Genomic DNA, 18,377 nt, shown 5'->3' with positions numbered 1-18,377 from the left:
TTGGCCTTGAACTTGAACGTAGTTTTTGCGCGGGTCACATCAGCTTTGTAAAGTGACTAGTTTTGGCAACGTATTGTTCGTTGTACGAGCAAGAACAAATTTGCACAAGGTGCTTACTTGTAATATTTGATTGTTTCCTTTTTATTGTGACATTGATATAGTTTGACCTTTGAATTCAGTCACCGTGCATTCAAGTACAATGGTGATTTTAAGTTAAATTTTATTTTACATTTATTGTGTTGACTTATAGTTCGTTTAATAAATCAAATATTCAATTTGACAAAAAATAGTATAAGCATATGAATCAACTATAAAGTCGAGTTTACACTGAATCAGTTTTCACTTCGGGGAATCACGTGATCATAAAAGTACATCGTACGCACAAAATGGCGGAAAAAGCTCTCGCTTAATGACGAAAATCAAGGTATTCTCATATTTCATAATATCAAAATAAATGATAACAATGCGCAAAGTACCCGCTTAGTCGCCTTATGTACTCTGGTAATTGTCGTTTTTCTTAGATTTCTGTAGTTTTCTCAAACATTCAGGAACAGTAAACCATGAAAATTGTTCCTCGTCCGAACATACTTTATTTTGACGTGTTTGCTATTCAAGACGACAAACAACGAAATAAATACAAACTTTTTTGCTTGATAACATGCTTAGAATATTTCGTACAAGGTTTTGCACGTTGTTTAAGCTATTTTAGATCTGTGGTGAGGAATTAAGAAAATAGTACATTGTCTGAACGTTTTTTGTTTGCGTACATTGTTTGAACGGTTTTGAGTACATCATCTGAACTGCTTCAGTTTTTACTTTTAATGCGATGTTTATCATAATAATATTGCAATAACATCTGCGATCAGCCAAGCGATTTTTCGTCCAAATGACGTTCCGTTTTATGATCAGAAAACACAAAATCCTGTGTTATTTTGCATGTTTACATAGTGTTTTTTTATTGAATTAAATTTATTAAATTAAATACAAGTCACGCTATAAAAAGGTTGTTATTTTTATATATATAGGCATGACAATAATGTAATACGAGGTATGTCATGCGTACGAAAGATCCTTGGCTTTTCACATATTTATATTTAAAAAGACCAAATGTAAGACCAAATTTGCAGTAAAACTAAACTGAACTTAACATTTCTTTTTACATACTTGTACATGTGAGTGTTTATTAAAAATATAATGCTCGGCTTGAAACAGTGGCAGCTCTGAGCTTGCAGTGATTTTTGTCAAGCTTCAATAATATATGAAGCATATAATATTAAATGTAAATCTTTGTCTGAATTACTTATATGTGGTAATCGATATGTAATTATTTGTGTGAAGATAAAATATTGATGTCATCAAATAAGTTAATATAATTAGAAGTCTGTTACTTATAGCTGTTTTTTATTTCAGAATGCGCAAAAAAGACAAGTCGATCGCTTCATCGTTTAAAGAGAAAGCGCTTCAAAAACATCGCAAAAATACGATTAATTACACCAAAATGCATTTCGTCAACTGCACGTCACACTGGAGTTTGTCTGCAACAAATTACACATGTGCTAACGCCCATTAAGTCACCATTTCGTTCACCATGGTATAACGTATCTCCATCCAAAAAGCGAGCAAAGAAAAGCATATCTACAAGAGCTTTTTTGAGCAGCAGCCATCTTGTGAAGACAATATGCCGTTGCATTCATGACGCTACTGAATCAGATTATCTTCTGAACATTAACAATGGATCAGTCAAAACGAAAAGCGAACAGTTATGTGGAATCGATATCGTGTGAATCTCAACGCTATGAGAATACAAGCAGACAATTTAACGAGATACATATTCATAAAATAGGTTGTTCTAATGTATCTAAGATATGAAATAGTTGTATATCTACATCTCATATAAACTCTTCTCAGATTCTACCACCTCCTTTCAATACCAATTTTATGAATTGTTATAGACTTTCGAAATGCTTTAAGAATGCGTTGTGCTATTTTCTGTCATTATACAAATTATGTTAATGTTATGTCATGAAATAAAATTTAATGTTAATAAAGAAGTCATTATGACCTAGTGTTATATTTTATATGAAACATCATATAGAGGCCCTCGAATACATGTATGTGTTATTTAATCTTGACTGAGGTCAGAAGTGGCCACATGCAGGAAGTAAAATATTTTATTGACTCGAATAGCTAAATAACTGATAAAATAACTTCTACCGGACATGTGCCCAATTATATGGGGGGGGGGGGGGGAGGGGGGCAGATATAAGACATTAGCAAAAAATCCAGCAAATACACTTTACACAAGTAATGATGCTTCAAGAGGAATTAAAGCATTTTGACGACTTTTATATCTGTTATGTATTGTATATCTATTATACCCGGTACATAAATGTCTTCCCATCAGAATATACTGCTGTTGATAGCCTAGCGCAGTGTTGAAATAATGCATTTGTACACTTCAGCAAGTGTTGCATTACAACTAGTGCTTATGGTATTTTCTACAACGTCAGATACAAGTTCCAATAGACAACATCAGTGCAGCAAGATTTTTTTATAAACGATAGTTTTTACAAGGTTTTGCTATAGACATACAAGGTAAACTGCCCCGCTCCCTAGTGGTCATGTTTTTCAACGGATCGAAACAATTTTAGAATTCAGCCGAGGTATCATAACAACAAATGTTCGGACGAAGTTTCATTAATATTGAAGTATACATGTGACTTCTAGAGTTTATAAAAAGGTTTTAATATAGCCATGTGAGCAGTTATCCCCCCCCCATGGAGGCCATCTTTTTCAACGAACATGAACCATTTTCAAAGAAAGCTGATATATTATTAAGACAAACGTTTTGACCAAGTTTCAAGAAGATTGAACTATAAATGTGAATTCTAGTGTTAACAATCTTTTTCTTTATTTTGACCAAGTGACCTAGGTTTTGACCTGATGTGACCCAGTTTCGAACACGACAAAGATATCGTTGGGACAACATTTCTTACCAAGTTTCATGACAATCAAGCAATAAAAATGTTACCTTTAGAGTGTTTACAAGGAAAAATGTTGACGACGCATTAAGGACAAATGGTGATCATAAAAGCACACCATGAGCAACTAGTGCTTAGGTGAGCTAAAAATAAGAAACTTAACGTTACATGTTTAATGAAACAAATGTAATTTTTATTTGCACTATACTCAATTTCCAGTACTTTATATTGGTTAGTCCATAGTCAGAGAGGTAAAGATAATGAACATATACAGAACATAGATTGGCATGTTCACAAATAAAAATATAATATGACTGTTAGTTTAAATAAATTCTTTATCACAGTCATTCTCATTATTTATTAAAGTCATATCACGGTGATAATTTTCTCATCAATCCCTTGACCGGTTCGGCTGTTAGGGGGGAAATGAGGGACAGCAATACAGAAATCCTTCTCCAGTCAAGTCTGTTGTTTGCTGCTCAGAGTAATTAAGGGATGTCCACTCTTACATTATCCATCCAGCTTTTCTTCTGACGGCCCCGGCGTCGACCTCCCTCTAAAGTTGTTAATTTCTCAATATGAAACAATCAAAAGCAATCCAGTGTAATTTGTCCACTTCATATTGATGGCTTAATTTATTTGCCCATCGATATGTAGATAGAACATTACCCGATTCGATTTGCTGTTGGCATACATGGTAAAGTCTTCTTGGACCTTGTGTAGTACAATCTGATCTCAGTTCTGAAATTTAAAGATATAATAGCATACAGTTGACAATATAACAGCAAATACATTTTTAACACATTGAATAAACACACATTCACATATGGGCATGAAGGATTTCTTTGTCTATTATTTTTTGTAGCAAAATTAAAAGAATACTAGCTTCATAAATAAAGTAATTGGCTGATCACAGACGTTATTATAATTTTATTATGATAAACATCGCATTAAAAATAAAAACAGAAGCAGTTCAGATGATGTACTCAAAACCGTTCAGACGATGTACTCAATAAAAAAACGTTCAGACGATGTACTATTTTCCAAATTCCTCGCCACAGATCTAAAAAAGCTTAAACAACGTGCAAAACCCTGTACGAAATATTCTAAGCATTTTATCAAGTAAAAAATGTTGTATTTATTTCGTTGTTTGTCGTCTTGAATAGCAAACACGTCAAAATAAAGTATATTCAGACGATGTACATTTTTCATTGTTTATTGTTCCTGAATGTTTGAGAAAAACTACACAAATCTAAGAAAAACGACAATTACCAGAGTACATAAGGCCACTAAGCGGGTACTTTGCGCATTTACTTTGATATTAATGAATATGAGAGTACCTTGATTTTCGTCATTAAGCGAGAGCTTTTTCCGCCATTTTGTGCGTACGATTTACTTTTGTGATTACGTGGTTTTGCTTCTTGGCATTTTGATTTTTAAAAATCGTGTATGGTTGAGAAACAAAATATGCATATAACTATCTATACATGTGAATTTTGTGCAATACCATACCATTGTTGTTTGGGGGTTATGTGTTAAAGTAATGTCAGTAAAACCCTAAACATTCGTTTAAGTCAATAACTCCACGATGGCTATGATTAAAAGTAATGCTGCATTTTTGTACATGTATTCTTTATTACGATTTATAAATGCGTAATTTAGTAAATTAATATTTTAAGATAGTAACAATTAGATTTTAATGGGCTGGACTAAATTGGCGCAGTATATGTGCACTTCGGGTATATATTTACTCTTTGTTATGTTTTTTCATTATTGTACATTTCTTGGCAATACATGGATTTACGATGATACAAATAATATTGAATTAATGGCATAGGATTTTGATGCATCAAAACATTTTAATTCACTGATTATTACTGACCGATTGCGCATAAGTATTTGAAAGTGTAGTTTATACATAAATTCATCAAATCTCATAACGATTTAACTTGATGAGGTCTCATTCTATGTTTGATATACCATTGACAACGATTGTGATCTGAACGAAAAACCACAGATTTATGCGTTTGTGGTCTTATTTTTAAAATCTCAAATAGCAAACATATACTTTCTACTATGATTTGTAAGATCTTACCAGACTTGCTTCTTGTAAATATATGTCCAAATGTTGCCTTCAACTGTGGTGTGCAATAAAGCCCACATCAACTGGTAATCCATCAACGAATAAATAAATCCACAAGCTCGGAAAATGAATATAAACACTATGGTGAAAACACACATCCTTTTCTATTTTATTTTGAAAATGCAACCACACACATTTCATTAAAAATCACCCAATAAGATGCACTTTTCGACATCAATTTCACCTGAAGTTACTTGTCAACTCGTATTAAGAAAAAAATAACACAATTAACACGATCACTCACTCCTAACTTGTGCCTAAATAGTAATCTACAATCTTTCGCCACACACTTAGTGCACATGTATTCTTTCAGCTAGCGGAAATCGTGCACATTGTACAAACACAGACTATCCCGTTAACACGCCGCAGTAGCATATAATTCAAGCTTTGTAAAAAGCTGTCATTTTTTGGTTTGCCCAAGTGCTAAGCCCATGTTGCGTAGATCCTTGTACTATTATGTTACTACGCGATCATTCAATATAAGCTCCACTTTCTGTATCATTTATACAGCCCATAATATAAATTTATCAATTGAGGTTTTAACATCTCTTTATAACATCAACATGACCAAATTTTTTGTTTATTTTTGTTATTCTTCTCTTCTCATTATTCCTCCTTCCTTCTTTCACTTCTTGCGGGCCGGGCGCACGATAGCTTTTTCCTCATCCAATTATTTTTTTAACTCAGCATTAAACGATGTACACTGACATAGGAGTGTACAGGATGAGGATAGGTTTGTTCCACTCTCGGACTATGAAAAGTAAAGGGCTTCAACACATGAATATGTTCGAGTTAGTTTGCTGGCTGGCAATCCTTCTTCTTAGAGGAGGCGATGTCCATCCAAATCCTGGACCCGACAGCTCCCTTGATATGTCATCCTCTTCTTCGGGTACATCTTTCTCATCTTCAATAAATGATGCATTTGCACATAATCTAAAAATTGTTCATTACAACGTTCAGAGCTTCCTCGCAAAGAAAGATATTCTGTATGCCGATCTCAACAATTTTGATATTATAGTGTTTACTGAAACTTGGCTCAGCTCAACAGTTGACACTGACGACCTACTTTTTCCTTCTTATCATAAGCCGTTCAGACGGGATAGAAGAAACGATCCTCATGGAGGTATTCTAGTATACGTAAAATCCGATCTCTTTGCCATTGAGCGACCTGACCTACAAATTGATGATCTAGAATGTCTATGGGTCGAACTACGTATAAAGGGAAGGCGTCTTTTATCTGGCTCTTTCTACAGACCACCAAACTCTTCTCCTTATCTACTAGAATGCATAAACGATTCGATCTCACTAGCCGTTGACACCGGTATTGAGAACATTGTTATCACAGGTGATTTTAATCTTGACATGAATAAACCACAGTGCAGGATCAAAATGGAGACCCTTCTTTTACAGTATAATCTCAAACAGATTATTAAAGAACCTACTCATTTTACTGAAACCTCGAATTCCATTCTTGACCTTTTTATAGTAACACCTTCCTTGAAAGTGCTTAAAAGCGGCGTTGGAGAACCCTTTCTTAACCAGCAACTTCGATTTCATTGCCCAGTCTACTGCGTCATAAACTTCAATAGAATAGCTGGATCTAATTTTAAACGTAAAATATGGCTATATAAATATGGGGACTACACTAATCTAAGACAATTTGTGCAGAATTTCGATTGGAACAGTTGTTGTGATAATAATATTGACATATACACTTCATGCTTATCCACTTCGTAACTCTAACAACATTCGCAGTATCCAATGCAAATCACAACTTTTTACTCGATCTTTCCTACCATCAACTATAAACTTATGGAACAATTTACCGGAATCGGTGAGAACGGCTCCTTCTCTCACTGCTTTCAAAGCAAATCTTAGTAAAGATAAGAAAATAATTCCCCAGCATTTCTACGATGGGGAGCGGACATCTAATATTCTACATGCGCGTTTACGAATGCATTGTAGCAGTTTAAATGAACATTTGTACTCAAAAAACATTGTACAAAGTCCATATTGTCAATGCGGTGCGATTGAAGACACATATCACTTTTTCTTCAATTGCCCCATTTATGCAGAAAAAGAGTTATCCTTTTTAACAATCTGTCTAGATTCTTACCCATAACTTTGCAACTTCTTCTTTTCGGTGTTAAAGACGGCTCATATGAAGTAAATTCATTAATATTCAAACATGTTCAGTCTTACATCCGAGATAGCCATAGATTCTAACCCATTTCTATCTCAGGAACAAACCATATTCTGCTAACGATGCCCCGTTCCCGCAACTGCTTCCTTTCTTACCGCAACTTCTCTAATTCTGAAACTTTACTCTTCCACTGCTATCCCTTTCCTTCTCCACTTATTAGCTCTTATGCTATCTACATTACTCTGTTATAATTTTTGTATTATAGTTTATATTAATTTTACATTTCTAACCAGTATGCAATAATCTATCACTGTAATATATTGTTCGTAATTTTGACATGTCTTTAAATAGTTGTTATACGTTTGGTTGTTTACACCATTACAGCAGCGCTTCTAACTGACAGAAGAGAGACATAGTATAAGCCTCGAGCTTCCTTCTCAATTCTGTCCAATTGTATTCTACAGCCTTTATGTAAAGCAATACTGCAAGTCTACCTGCCTAGCATATTGCTCAAATATAATATGTATGTTTGTATTGTATTGCTTATATGTACTTTCAATGAACTAAATAAATAGTGTTTAAACCAAAATCACAGTTTGTCTGTCAACGCATCACGCATCATTTCAAATTAGAAATGTATTCCGTTACTCAAGCTTTTTTTACCGATTTGAAAAAAATGAAGCATTCGATCAACAAAAAAAAGCCTTCAACATTGTCGAAAGCAACCAACAAATTGTGCAGACGATGGATCGAGGCAGATTGTTGAAAACATTGTTTTAGAAGCATAAAAACATATTTTTTTGAATAAAAAGATAGCTTTATATGTATAATTTCTAAATTGATTTTCATTGTATACAGTTTTTATTAAGTTTATTCGTATTGAAATGGACTGTGTAAACGGTATACTGTTAATTTTATTGCCTAGATATTTTTGGCAAACGTGTCTCCTAGATATGATTACTAAAATTAAAAAGCAAAAGTAGCAATATAAATAAAACAATTTAAAAATTATGAATTATAATGGCATATAAATAATGAAACAATATACTTTTGCTATCACAGGTATGTAATAAAGTAAGGCATTGCTAATTGTTGTTATGTTTGTTTTACAAGTCATATGAGACAAACGTATAGTATTTTATTGACGAAAAAATTAATATTCTAGCGAAAGAAATTGGATTTGCTTAACCTTCGTATTGAATATGTAAGTGTGTATTTTCTAAGTTATTATCTGCACTCAGTGACATTGTCTTACTCATTGTTATTTAGTTTTATTGTAGGCGCTCAATTCCGTTTAACAATCTCACAGTGTAGATTGAGAGTCAGTCCATATATATATGTATCAATGAGTCATGTTTGCTCGCCCTTACCGAGTACCAAAATGGAGTGTCAGCTCATTTATTAGAAAATGTAAAGTACCACGCTGGGTGAATCGGCCATCAAACTATCTATATAAAGTGCAGTATGAACAAAGTTGTTGCCATGACTGAATATTAAAAGCTACCCATATGAGTTTTCTATAACATTATAAGCGATTTCCACAGACTACGCGGTGTTACGATGAATTACTCCTTTATTCTTTAAGAATGTCGTATTGTCAATTAATTAATATTTTTCGCGTGCATGAAATCCATTATGAAGCTCATTTATTACATAACGTGTTGTAAGTGAAGTTCTTATAACGTGTCCAACACCAAGTATATCGTGTAAGTAAAAAAGGTACCAACATGCTTATTTTGACTATGCGCTGCGCCCCTAAATAATTAAGAAAAACAACAACATAACAATGCCATTCCCATCAAAAACGCATGTGCGAAAAGTTTCCGCTTGGCGTTTGTATTTTTCGTTTTAAGGACGACCCATTAGTTTAGGCGGAAGGTGTCGTTCCTGATTTTCCTGTGCACAGGATAATCTGGGACTACACTTTACGCACATGCATTTAACCCACCTTTCACCTAGTTAGGCTCACATATAGTTATGCTTTATGTAAATGAAACGACAGATTAAATTTCTATCTGCGTACTAATACCAGGTGTACAAGAATATGCTTCAACGATTGGGAGCTTAAAATATACATGAATGCATTTTGTATTGAATGGACCATAATAAACCATACAATAAGAAAAATCTTTTTATTAACTATACACTATATTTAATAAAAATAATTAGTGATCAGCACTGTTTTCCTAATTAAGGAAATTGAACATTAAGTCATTAATAATTAAACGTTGCAAAAAAGACCTCTGCTTTTACATAAATAGCCCTAAATGCAGGATCAATCAAATTTTCGTGTACGTTCCCTGCATACAACGTTTGATTTGATCCAAGTTCTAGTTACTAAGCGGATGCGACTTTTGATAGTTCTAGAAATAGTGCAATTGATTGTTTAGTACAATATACAGTATAGTGCAATTGATTGTTTAGTACAATATACAATTAGGTATTTGTATGCTATTGCTATATCAAACGTTGTAAGATAAGAATACAAAAATAATTAAGCTCATATAGCCAATCAATTTAAACAAGAATGTACGCGAATCCGACTTTTTGTTTGTGTTGAATTATATGTTTTTCCATAATACAATTCTCGGAATAAGAACTTTATTACTGTTGCCTCTTTACCACGGCTTCTCAGAATTTAAATTGTTCAAAGTAATTGATGATAAAATATAATTTAGTTAAACAGTCTTTCCCGAAACAAGTAACGTTTCCTATAGTCTTGGAGCATTTTCCGATCAGTCTGTTCAAACAAAACATTAAATGACAAGAAAAGTGTGCGATATTTGTTATTTTATGTGTTTCTTTTTCATTCTCAGGTGTCTAATAGGACCGAATTAGTCGACGCATACATTGAACTAAATGATATACATGTATACAAATTAAGTCCGCCAATGTCAGAGAACTATTTTATTATTATGATTCTTCATTCTACAGATGAAAGTTATTTTGTCTGCAATAAAATCCGTTACAAGTAAAATTTTACTGAATAAAAACATTCAACTATAATCCTGTTGACACATTGATTATCAACATTGATACGAATTATTTTCAAAGATTTATCTTCAAAGGGCAATTGAAAAAACTGGGATTTAATTGTTCGGTATGTTTTAATGCCTTTATTTTCGATACGATTTTGTTAATTCTAAATAGTTACTTTTTAAACTTTCCAATCGACCCATGGTGAATATGGTTAGTTTCAATTTTCCGATTTTATCCAGCGATGCCGTTTATTAGGCTTGTTATGATATTTTAATTATCAATTTTAGTTTTCATACTAAAATCGTGGTATTTAAATTAAAATAAATACTGATCTAGCGTTAGTTTTACTGGTATACTGACACAAAATTGAATAGAAAATCAAATATATGAAACAAATCAAGTGCTTCATGCTTTTAGTTCCCTAGTGTCATATTTATGTTGGCGGCAAACTAACGATTGTATTTGCTGCTGCGAGGGAGGAGCGCTAAATATTTATTTTAGAGAAATATCAAAGGCATTAAAATATAATGTATTGGTAATAGTATAAATATAATAATATTTTTAGATCACATTAATTATAAAACAGTATAAAGTCATCAAATATTCTATATGAGAGAAAAATGATCACACATTTTAATAGATATTATGTTACAGTATGACGAATAATCAACACATATCTTGTTATTGGACTTGTTGCAGTATTGAATATTGGACGCGGATACTGCAGATAAATTGAGCTGGTTATATGTCAAAACTGTGAAATGTAATTATGGCAATCTGAGTCCAATTTAATGTTAATTCAATTCAATTGTATTAACTTGTATACAACTCTCTCTCTCTCTCTCTACAGAACTCAGTTAAAACCACACATCTTGGCCGTTTGAATTGAAGGGCTTTTAGGTGAAAATGATAAAATCCTTGCATTTTTCTTCCTTAGGGACAGGTGAAGGGTCTACAGAAGACCTACCGTTTCTTTCTTGCGACACGAATAGCAGCGATCGAAAAGAAGGGCATATTGTTTTTTGCGAAACGCACACTATATTTTTATTTGATTATTGGCAATTTACATTTTAAAAGATTAATCGTTATTTAAACAAAAACATGAGTTAGTTTTAGATTTTTATTTAAATATACATACTGTGAAATGAAAACACGTTGAGCTTCGGAAATATCAATGTGTGTTCATGCATCCAAGAATAAAATTTATGTTTTATATGCTTAGTTTAGAGGATTGTTTTAATATAAGACCTTTATATGTCTCTCGTCGGCGACGATCCTCCCGTTGGCGGTTTGTGGTCCGCCTAGACATGTATTGGAACAATATGTTTTCATGTCAATTTTATGTGATTGTTTGCTATTGCATTAAAGTTTAAACGTGTTCATGTTTTGACGCCTGTTAAATAAATGCCCAAGTATTAAGTTTTTTGCCAATTTAACCTCGTATTGGTCACGGATGCTTTGCGATAAATAAAAAGAAATTCTGAGCACGGCAAATAACAATATATGTCACCTCAGTCCCTTGAGATCTGACTTTTTGTATATGTTTCCCCATTACGTAAGGCAAACTAAATAACAATAATAACCCATGTATTATATCAGATGAGAATTATGTTTTTGGATGATTAAACAAACAAACAATATTTCTTAAATGAATTTCTTATATTACGCATCGCTTACATGATGGTCAACCCTAAAACCTTTAAAAACAATTCTGTATAACAAAACATATTAAATGCCTATTTACTGAAGAATAAAGATACACTCGCTCGAGATTAAGTCGAATGGTTGTCCTCTCGTTGTGTTTAATTCACATGGCGAGCTTTTATAGAGGTTATACATAGTTTTTCTTACATAATAACATAGGGCCGAAAAACCGGAATTAACATCTCGAACGAGCAATTTAAGTTTTATATAGTACATTTCGCAAAATTGATCAGCTGTAACAAAATTAATGCAAACATGTTTATGATATTTATTTTGTGAATTAAGCAAATGATCGAAAAGTCAGACTTTAACATCCAAAACAAAGTGAAGGGTTTGTGCAAACTAATTGAGACGGTCGGGTGAGTGGAACAAACTGCTTTTTTCTCTAATTTCTCCATTATATTGTATGTACATTTATAAAACATTTTTAAGCCTTGACAAAATCAATCGTTCGTGTAAAGAAACGTTAACATTATAAACAATAACAAAATAGCGAACATAGTAAATTCCGAGCGGCGACAATTGAAGTTAAAGTTTATGCATGATATAATGTAAAACCTAAATACGACAGAGTTGTAAAATGTGGGAATGCTAGAAACTAACTATTTATCGCATGCAGATAATTGTTATAAAAGTTTACTTTGTTATTTAAATTGTGCTGTCAAAAGACGTAAAAATGTAGTTTATATATATTTTCTATTGTTTTGATAAAGGCATAATAATGGAACGTAAAATTAAAGGAGTAGAATCAAAGATTTATTAGTAATAAGATCGAAATAATTGTGGTCAGATGCTTTCAGTAACAATTTAAACATATTTTATAATTAATACCATTAAGAAATTAATGTAATATTTTGTGTAAAGCAATATATGCTTTCTTTTTATTACATGTATTTGATACACAAACCTCAATATTAACCGATGTATACAAAATACGTAACATACACGAGTAGATATAAAATACATATTCGAAAGAAAAAACACATCCAGCAACATGAGAAAATCATGCATGAAGTTTATGTATCCCAATGTAGAAGCTAAACGCGTGTTTTTTTCTAAATGTGTTCTTCATATTTTGCAACAAGACACTGATTCGTTAAAACTTCTTCTAAAATTTGCAGAAAACATGGCATATAAGAATGGATTCAAAGCAGAGTTTAAGTACAAAACGATAAAACAAATAGGTGAAAGCATGAGCATGGTTTGTTGAGAAAGCTTTAGAAAAGACCAATAATGATCTAAAACCTTCAACATATGCGGAAAAACACAAAATGCGAATGTTATCACCACAAGCATAAGCAGACGTATCACTTTTCTTCTTGCCTTGGCAACACGTTTTGTACTAGTCATAAACGCAGACCTGTACATGTTGGGTCTATGAGAACGAACGCTATCATTGTTGAACCCGCTACGTACAATAACCCTGTCCTCTGTGTTATCCACATCGTTACATTGATCGTAGGACGATTGTGGTGAGAGTTTGATGGATGATGTTGCCGTCATACAATGGTCTGTATTTGATTTCAGTCTTAAAGCGGATATAACCGTTGTTTTCCACAATACCCTTGCCACTCTGTAATACAACGCCGCTATTAACAGGAGAGGTGTACAGTACCACACAATAATATTAGCTAAACTCAACCATTTTAGATGCCTATCGTTCTCCATTGTCGCATAGCAAAAACTATACTCTCCAACTGTTAGTAAGTCATACAATACTAAATATGGAATGTTGTATATCAAGGCGGATAACCAAATACCGACCTGGACGCACGTAAGCCGATTGCGAGTCAAGATATTTCTGGCATTAAGAGGATGCAAGATGACAAGATATCTTTCGATGGCTATAACGGTCAGTATGCTGATGCTAGCGATGTAACAGACGTTCCATATATAGTAGTATATATTACACATTGCCTGAAAGTAAACAAATTAATATAGAGTATATATGTGCAGCATTGCTTCGCATTCGATGCCAAGGCATGCATACATTATAAGTATTGAAGCTTGTGTCAATTAAGTAAGAAAATGTTCAAAACGAGAAAAACGAAAAAACGATATTCGTGAACGTAGAGGTCAAAATAAAAGTTTGATAATAAGAAACACTATTTAAGATTCAAAGTGCTGCAACCGCCCATTTCAAAATATAACAAGTTTAATAAGTAGCTGAATAGAGAAGTTAATCTTTAATGGCTTCAAGAAGACAAATTAATCTCGACGTACGATATAATTTTATTACTGTTTACCAATAAAACGAAATTACAGGAAAACCCAAACTGAACTAGCATGAAAACTTAACTTATTAGATTAAGCAAAAATTGTTAATAACAGTCGTATTAACGGTTTATTTTGAATCATCAATTTTGAAACGGATAAGCTAGCAATACAGAGTAAATGTTTTACTAAAACTGTTAAAGCCAAATGCAAAAAAATAGATTCATTCAAAAATAATACTGAATCTATAATTGTTAAGGTTTTGTTATGTGCAATTAAATTTTTCCATTCCAGATATTGCGCGACATTTACATGTCGATCAAGTAGACATCCAGTTTAAATATTTGTTATTGAAAAAGTGTCACAGTTATTACTTCGAACGATATTGGCGAAATCCTTATATCTATTCATAAAAACAACAACACGTTTTGATGTTGATGATCATTTATAACTATATAGTGACTCATTTTTAATAACCACAATTTAAGAATACCCTTCCAAGAAGCCATGTAGGCTGTATGAACGTGGAAAGGTTTGGAAGAACGCAGAATATTCCAATGAAAAAGTCGGCGACGGCAAGATTTGCGAGGAACACGTTCGTCATACTTCGAAGTCTTGGACTGCGACCAATAGCAAAGAGAACCATCAGGTTACCTGAATGTACAACAGTATGATGCGATTATTATTTGGAAACTTTAATAACACCATAAAGCATGCAAAGATTACTGCTACACAAGCAAAACATGCACACGTTATGTTCCGGAATGCCAGCAAACAACACGTACACTTTTTGTCTAAAAAAGATGTGTTTAATCACATTCGTAGGCTAAAGATGTATAAATAATATAAATAAATAAATAAATAAATAAATAAATAAATAAATACATAAATAAATAATATATATATATATATATATATATATATATATATATATATATATATATATATATATATATATATATATATATATATGTATGTCCAGAAATAGCAAAACAATCCTGATAATGGACAGCCCAGTTGAAGACTAAACATAAAATATACAATAACAAGATAATTAGTAAAATTATATCTTCTAAAATAAATTCCTTATTATTAAAGGATATATTTTTAATCGTGATATTTAAAGATGCGATTCGTTCCCTTTCAAACTTTGTCGCGCAATCCGATAAAATCACCTTTTGCAAATAAGTCAAACTAGTTGAAACACTTAACCGATTGTGATTTTCTTTCATTTGCTGACAATTAGCGTAGTGGTTTGTCGGCTAAGATTGTTTCCTTAGATTGTTGTGGATAGGCCTTCGGGAGTTAAGCTATCGAAAGGGCAGAAATAACTATCTATTTCATCTACTCTTCGTTTTACATCCATGTGCTACTTGAAACAGCACATTGGCTTATGCCTTATCGTTTGTTTTCAACAATCACTAAGTTAAACACAATAAAAGGACAAACACTTGCTTAGATTATGGTTATATAAAGAATACATTATTTACACCATACCAGGCTTTACATGTATATGTTTGAAAAAGGTTCACTTTATATTGACATATATATTGTTTTAATCATCCCCGCTTTCCGAACGACATATACGCTTGCACGCTCCATGTTTCACGTCGATAAAATTATTTTGTTGTGGCAGGATCGGCATGCTGAGACAGGTCTAGAAAACTGTTTATAAAATAGTCATAAGTCACTGATAAAATGTATAACTGAGATAGCAACCATGCACCATGCAAGTTTTATATATCTGACGAGGTCAGTATTTGAATAATTAAATGGTTGATAGTTTTGATACAACCACTACATAACTCGTTTTCACATAACATTCCTAGCGGTTAGCGTGCGTTGTTTCATGTAAAGATTCATTTGTACCTAAAGCAGACTGCAAATATGTCATTATAGTCAATTTTCATCGGATGAGCATTTCGTGTACCTACCTTATTTAAATATTGCACACACTCAGGTGTTATATCGGCTTAAATGAATACACAGAAGACATGATTACTTTTTTTGTTGTTTATTAGGTCATGTAAAGACCAGATATGGTGTTGTTGTTGATGTGTTAGTGTATATATAAAAGTCAGAAAGTACCATAAGGAATGCAGTTATTTTAATTAAAAAATAAGTTATTCTAACACTGACTGTAGCAACACGGGTGTTTCACATTAATGTGAAAATTATCTTCAACACATTTATCATTTAATGTTCATTACACTTAAACATTGTTGTGCTAATCGACGTCGCTTGATATGTATAAACCGACATCTTTTAATTACAAATAAAACCGCGATGGTAACTGTTTTGCTCTGCTTCGTAAACAATAGAAATAACATTAATGTTTAGAGTGGTTCTCTTAAAGGCGGTTTTATTGCTCATGTAATCTCAATAATGTATTTCAATTAAAGAATGTGCATTTACGATGAGTGTGTCATTAAAGGTTGTTGAGAATAAAGTTTTTTCAAGAAAGAAATAGATGAATATTGAAAGGAAAAAGTACCATAGAACAGAACAAACTGAAGTGGTTTAAAGACTGTGTTTTTGTCTCTGTCTTTTTTGTAATCAATTAATGAAAGACTCCCACATAAGGACAAGTCATTGGTAGTAATTGGTAGTCAATGAAAAACACTGGAACATATTATTGTATTCAGAGTTTATTAGTTAGATATGCGAAGTTTGTCATATGATTTGCAACATGTTTCAACAGAAATGAACACAACATTGATTAATCAGTTGTGGCCAGAACGTTTGCAAAAGCCTTTTTTTGAAATAATTATTGGGTTATACGTTTGTTTTTGTGCATATGTTTACATTTGCCTCACAGGTTTTCAAATTACGCTCACTCATTTTAAACGTCCTCAACGATTGATTAGCGCATATATACGGAAATTAACCGTAGTTTGTCCGATGATGAAGTAATGTTTATTTGAACATTTGTTTTATGAAGTTCACGAATTTTGACATCGTCAGTATCTGTTTAATCTTGAAAACTGTATTTATTATATTATATTAACTTATATAATGAGCCAGCTTTTTTATACTTGTTGCGAGACCAGGAGTAAACATAAGGTTCCTACGAAACATTCAGTAAGTATGATTATGGCACGTCGAGAATTGTTCTTAAATGTATAAATTTAGTTTCATTCATCTCAATCATTTTCATCATCTTTAGCATCAGCAATTCCTTGACGATCTGGGTATTTGGAAAAAAGAGAGACGACGAAATGGAGATCTTCTGCCAGTCAGGTCTGTTGTGATTTACGGAGTGGTATTGTTGATGGGTAAGGACCATCAATTGTTTACATTGTCAAACCTGCTTGCCCTCTAGAGGCAACAACGCCGACTTCCCTCTAGCGAGCTTTGGAGCACAGTCTTGCGCAAAGAGTCGTGTCTGATGTTTAAACTAAGCCAGCTTTCGTCGTTTGCCGACCGAATGGAAAGCCAAAAACTCTTGCAATCATGTTTTGGGCGTACTCGTTGGTCTTATGCTCCATTTAAGAGTTGCGAGGATCAGTAATCAGAGACGCTTGTGCTCAAAGGAATAAATCTTGCGTGTTTTCCCGCATGATGCGTCCATGAATAATAAGCCGTTCTATGGAATAAACAATACGACTTCCATGGGATTTTTATCGCTGAACTGGATTGCTCTCAAATACCTTAATGGGGTCTAGTCTTGTAGATTTGCGCTGATTAAAGGTTTATCCTCACTGATGTTGATCATGTTGTTAACCATGATTAACGACTTCTCCGTGCCTACCTCAATCCCGTTTGCTAATGCTTTTTTCATAGAGTCTGTTTGCTCAAGTATTGGCGTAAATTGCTTGTATTTTCCTTAAGTCGATGACGTTGTGGAAGAGCTCAACTTGGAACAGTTCGGATGGAACGTTATCAAATTTTTCTGCCTTCAGAATCCGCCCCTCAATTATTCTTTAAGTAAAGATTGACTTTCTTCGTCCGCCTCTGATCTGGTGTCGTTTCAAAGGAGACTGGTGTTGAAGCGAGTAGTTATAGCGTCTGCTGCATATTCGGTCAAAATGTTCAAGACTGTAGCACTCGGTCAGGAGGTACCCGTCAGCGTTTGCAAGGCCTTCATACAGCTTCATTTGGTCATCTCTTTGGCAATATTGCTCCTCAATTCGTTCATTCTGGTGTACTTCACATGTCTCAGCTCTCTCATATTGTCGTTAAGGTCTATGATCTCGGTCGTCACCCACAGCTT

General features: G+C 33.2%; 1 protein-coding gene across 1 annotated transcript; it reads right to left on the bottom strand.

Annotated features, from left to right (window-relative positions):
* Nucleotides 1–12,904: 12,904 nt before the first annotated feature.
* On the bottom strand, nt 12,905–17,945 carry LOC127861690 (trissin receptor-like). Its single transcript, XM_052400375.1, has 3 exons — nt 17,867–17,945; nt 14,658–14,818; nt 12,905–13,867 (listed from the first exon to the last, which is right to left on the bottom strand). Exons 1-3 carry the CDS (start codon nt 17,943–17,945, stop codon nt 13,019–13,021), a joined length of 1,089 nt encoding a protein of 362 aa, XP_052256335.1. The 3' UTR covers nt 12,905–13,018.
* Between the last annotated feature and the right edge of the window lie 432 nt (nt 17,946–18,377).

The sequence above is a fragment of the Dreissena polymorpha genome, chromosome 16 (assembly GCF_020536995.1).
Source record: "Dreissena polymorpha isolate Duluth1 chromosome 16, UMN_Dpol_1.0, whole genome shotgun sequence".
Classification (NCBI taxonomy): Eukaryota; Metazoa; Mollusca; class Bivalvia; order Myida; family Dreissenidae; genus Dreissena; species Dreissena polymorpha.
Note: the sequence above shows the minus strand (reverse complement) of the source record. Positions and strands in the feature narration are given on the sequence as shown.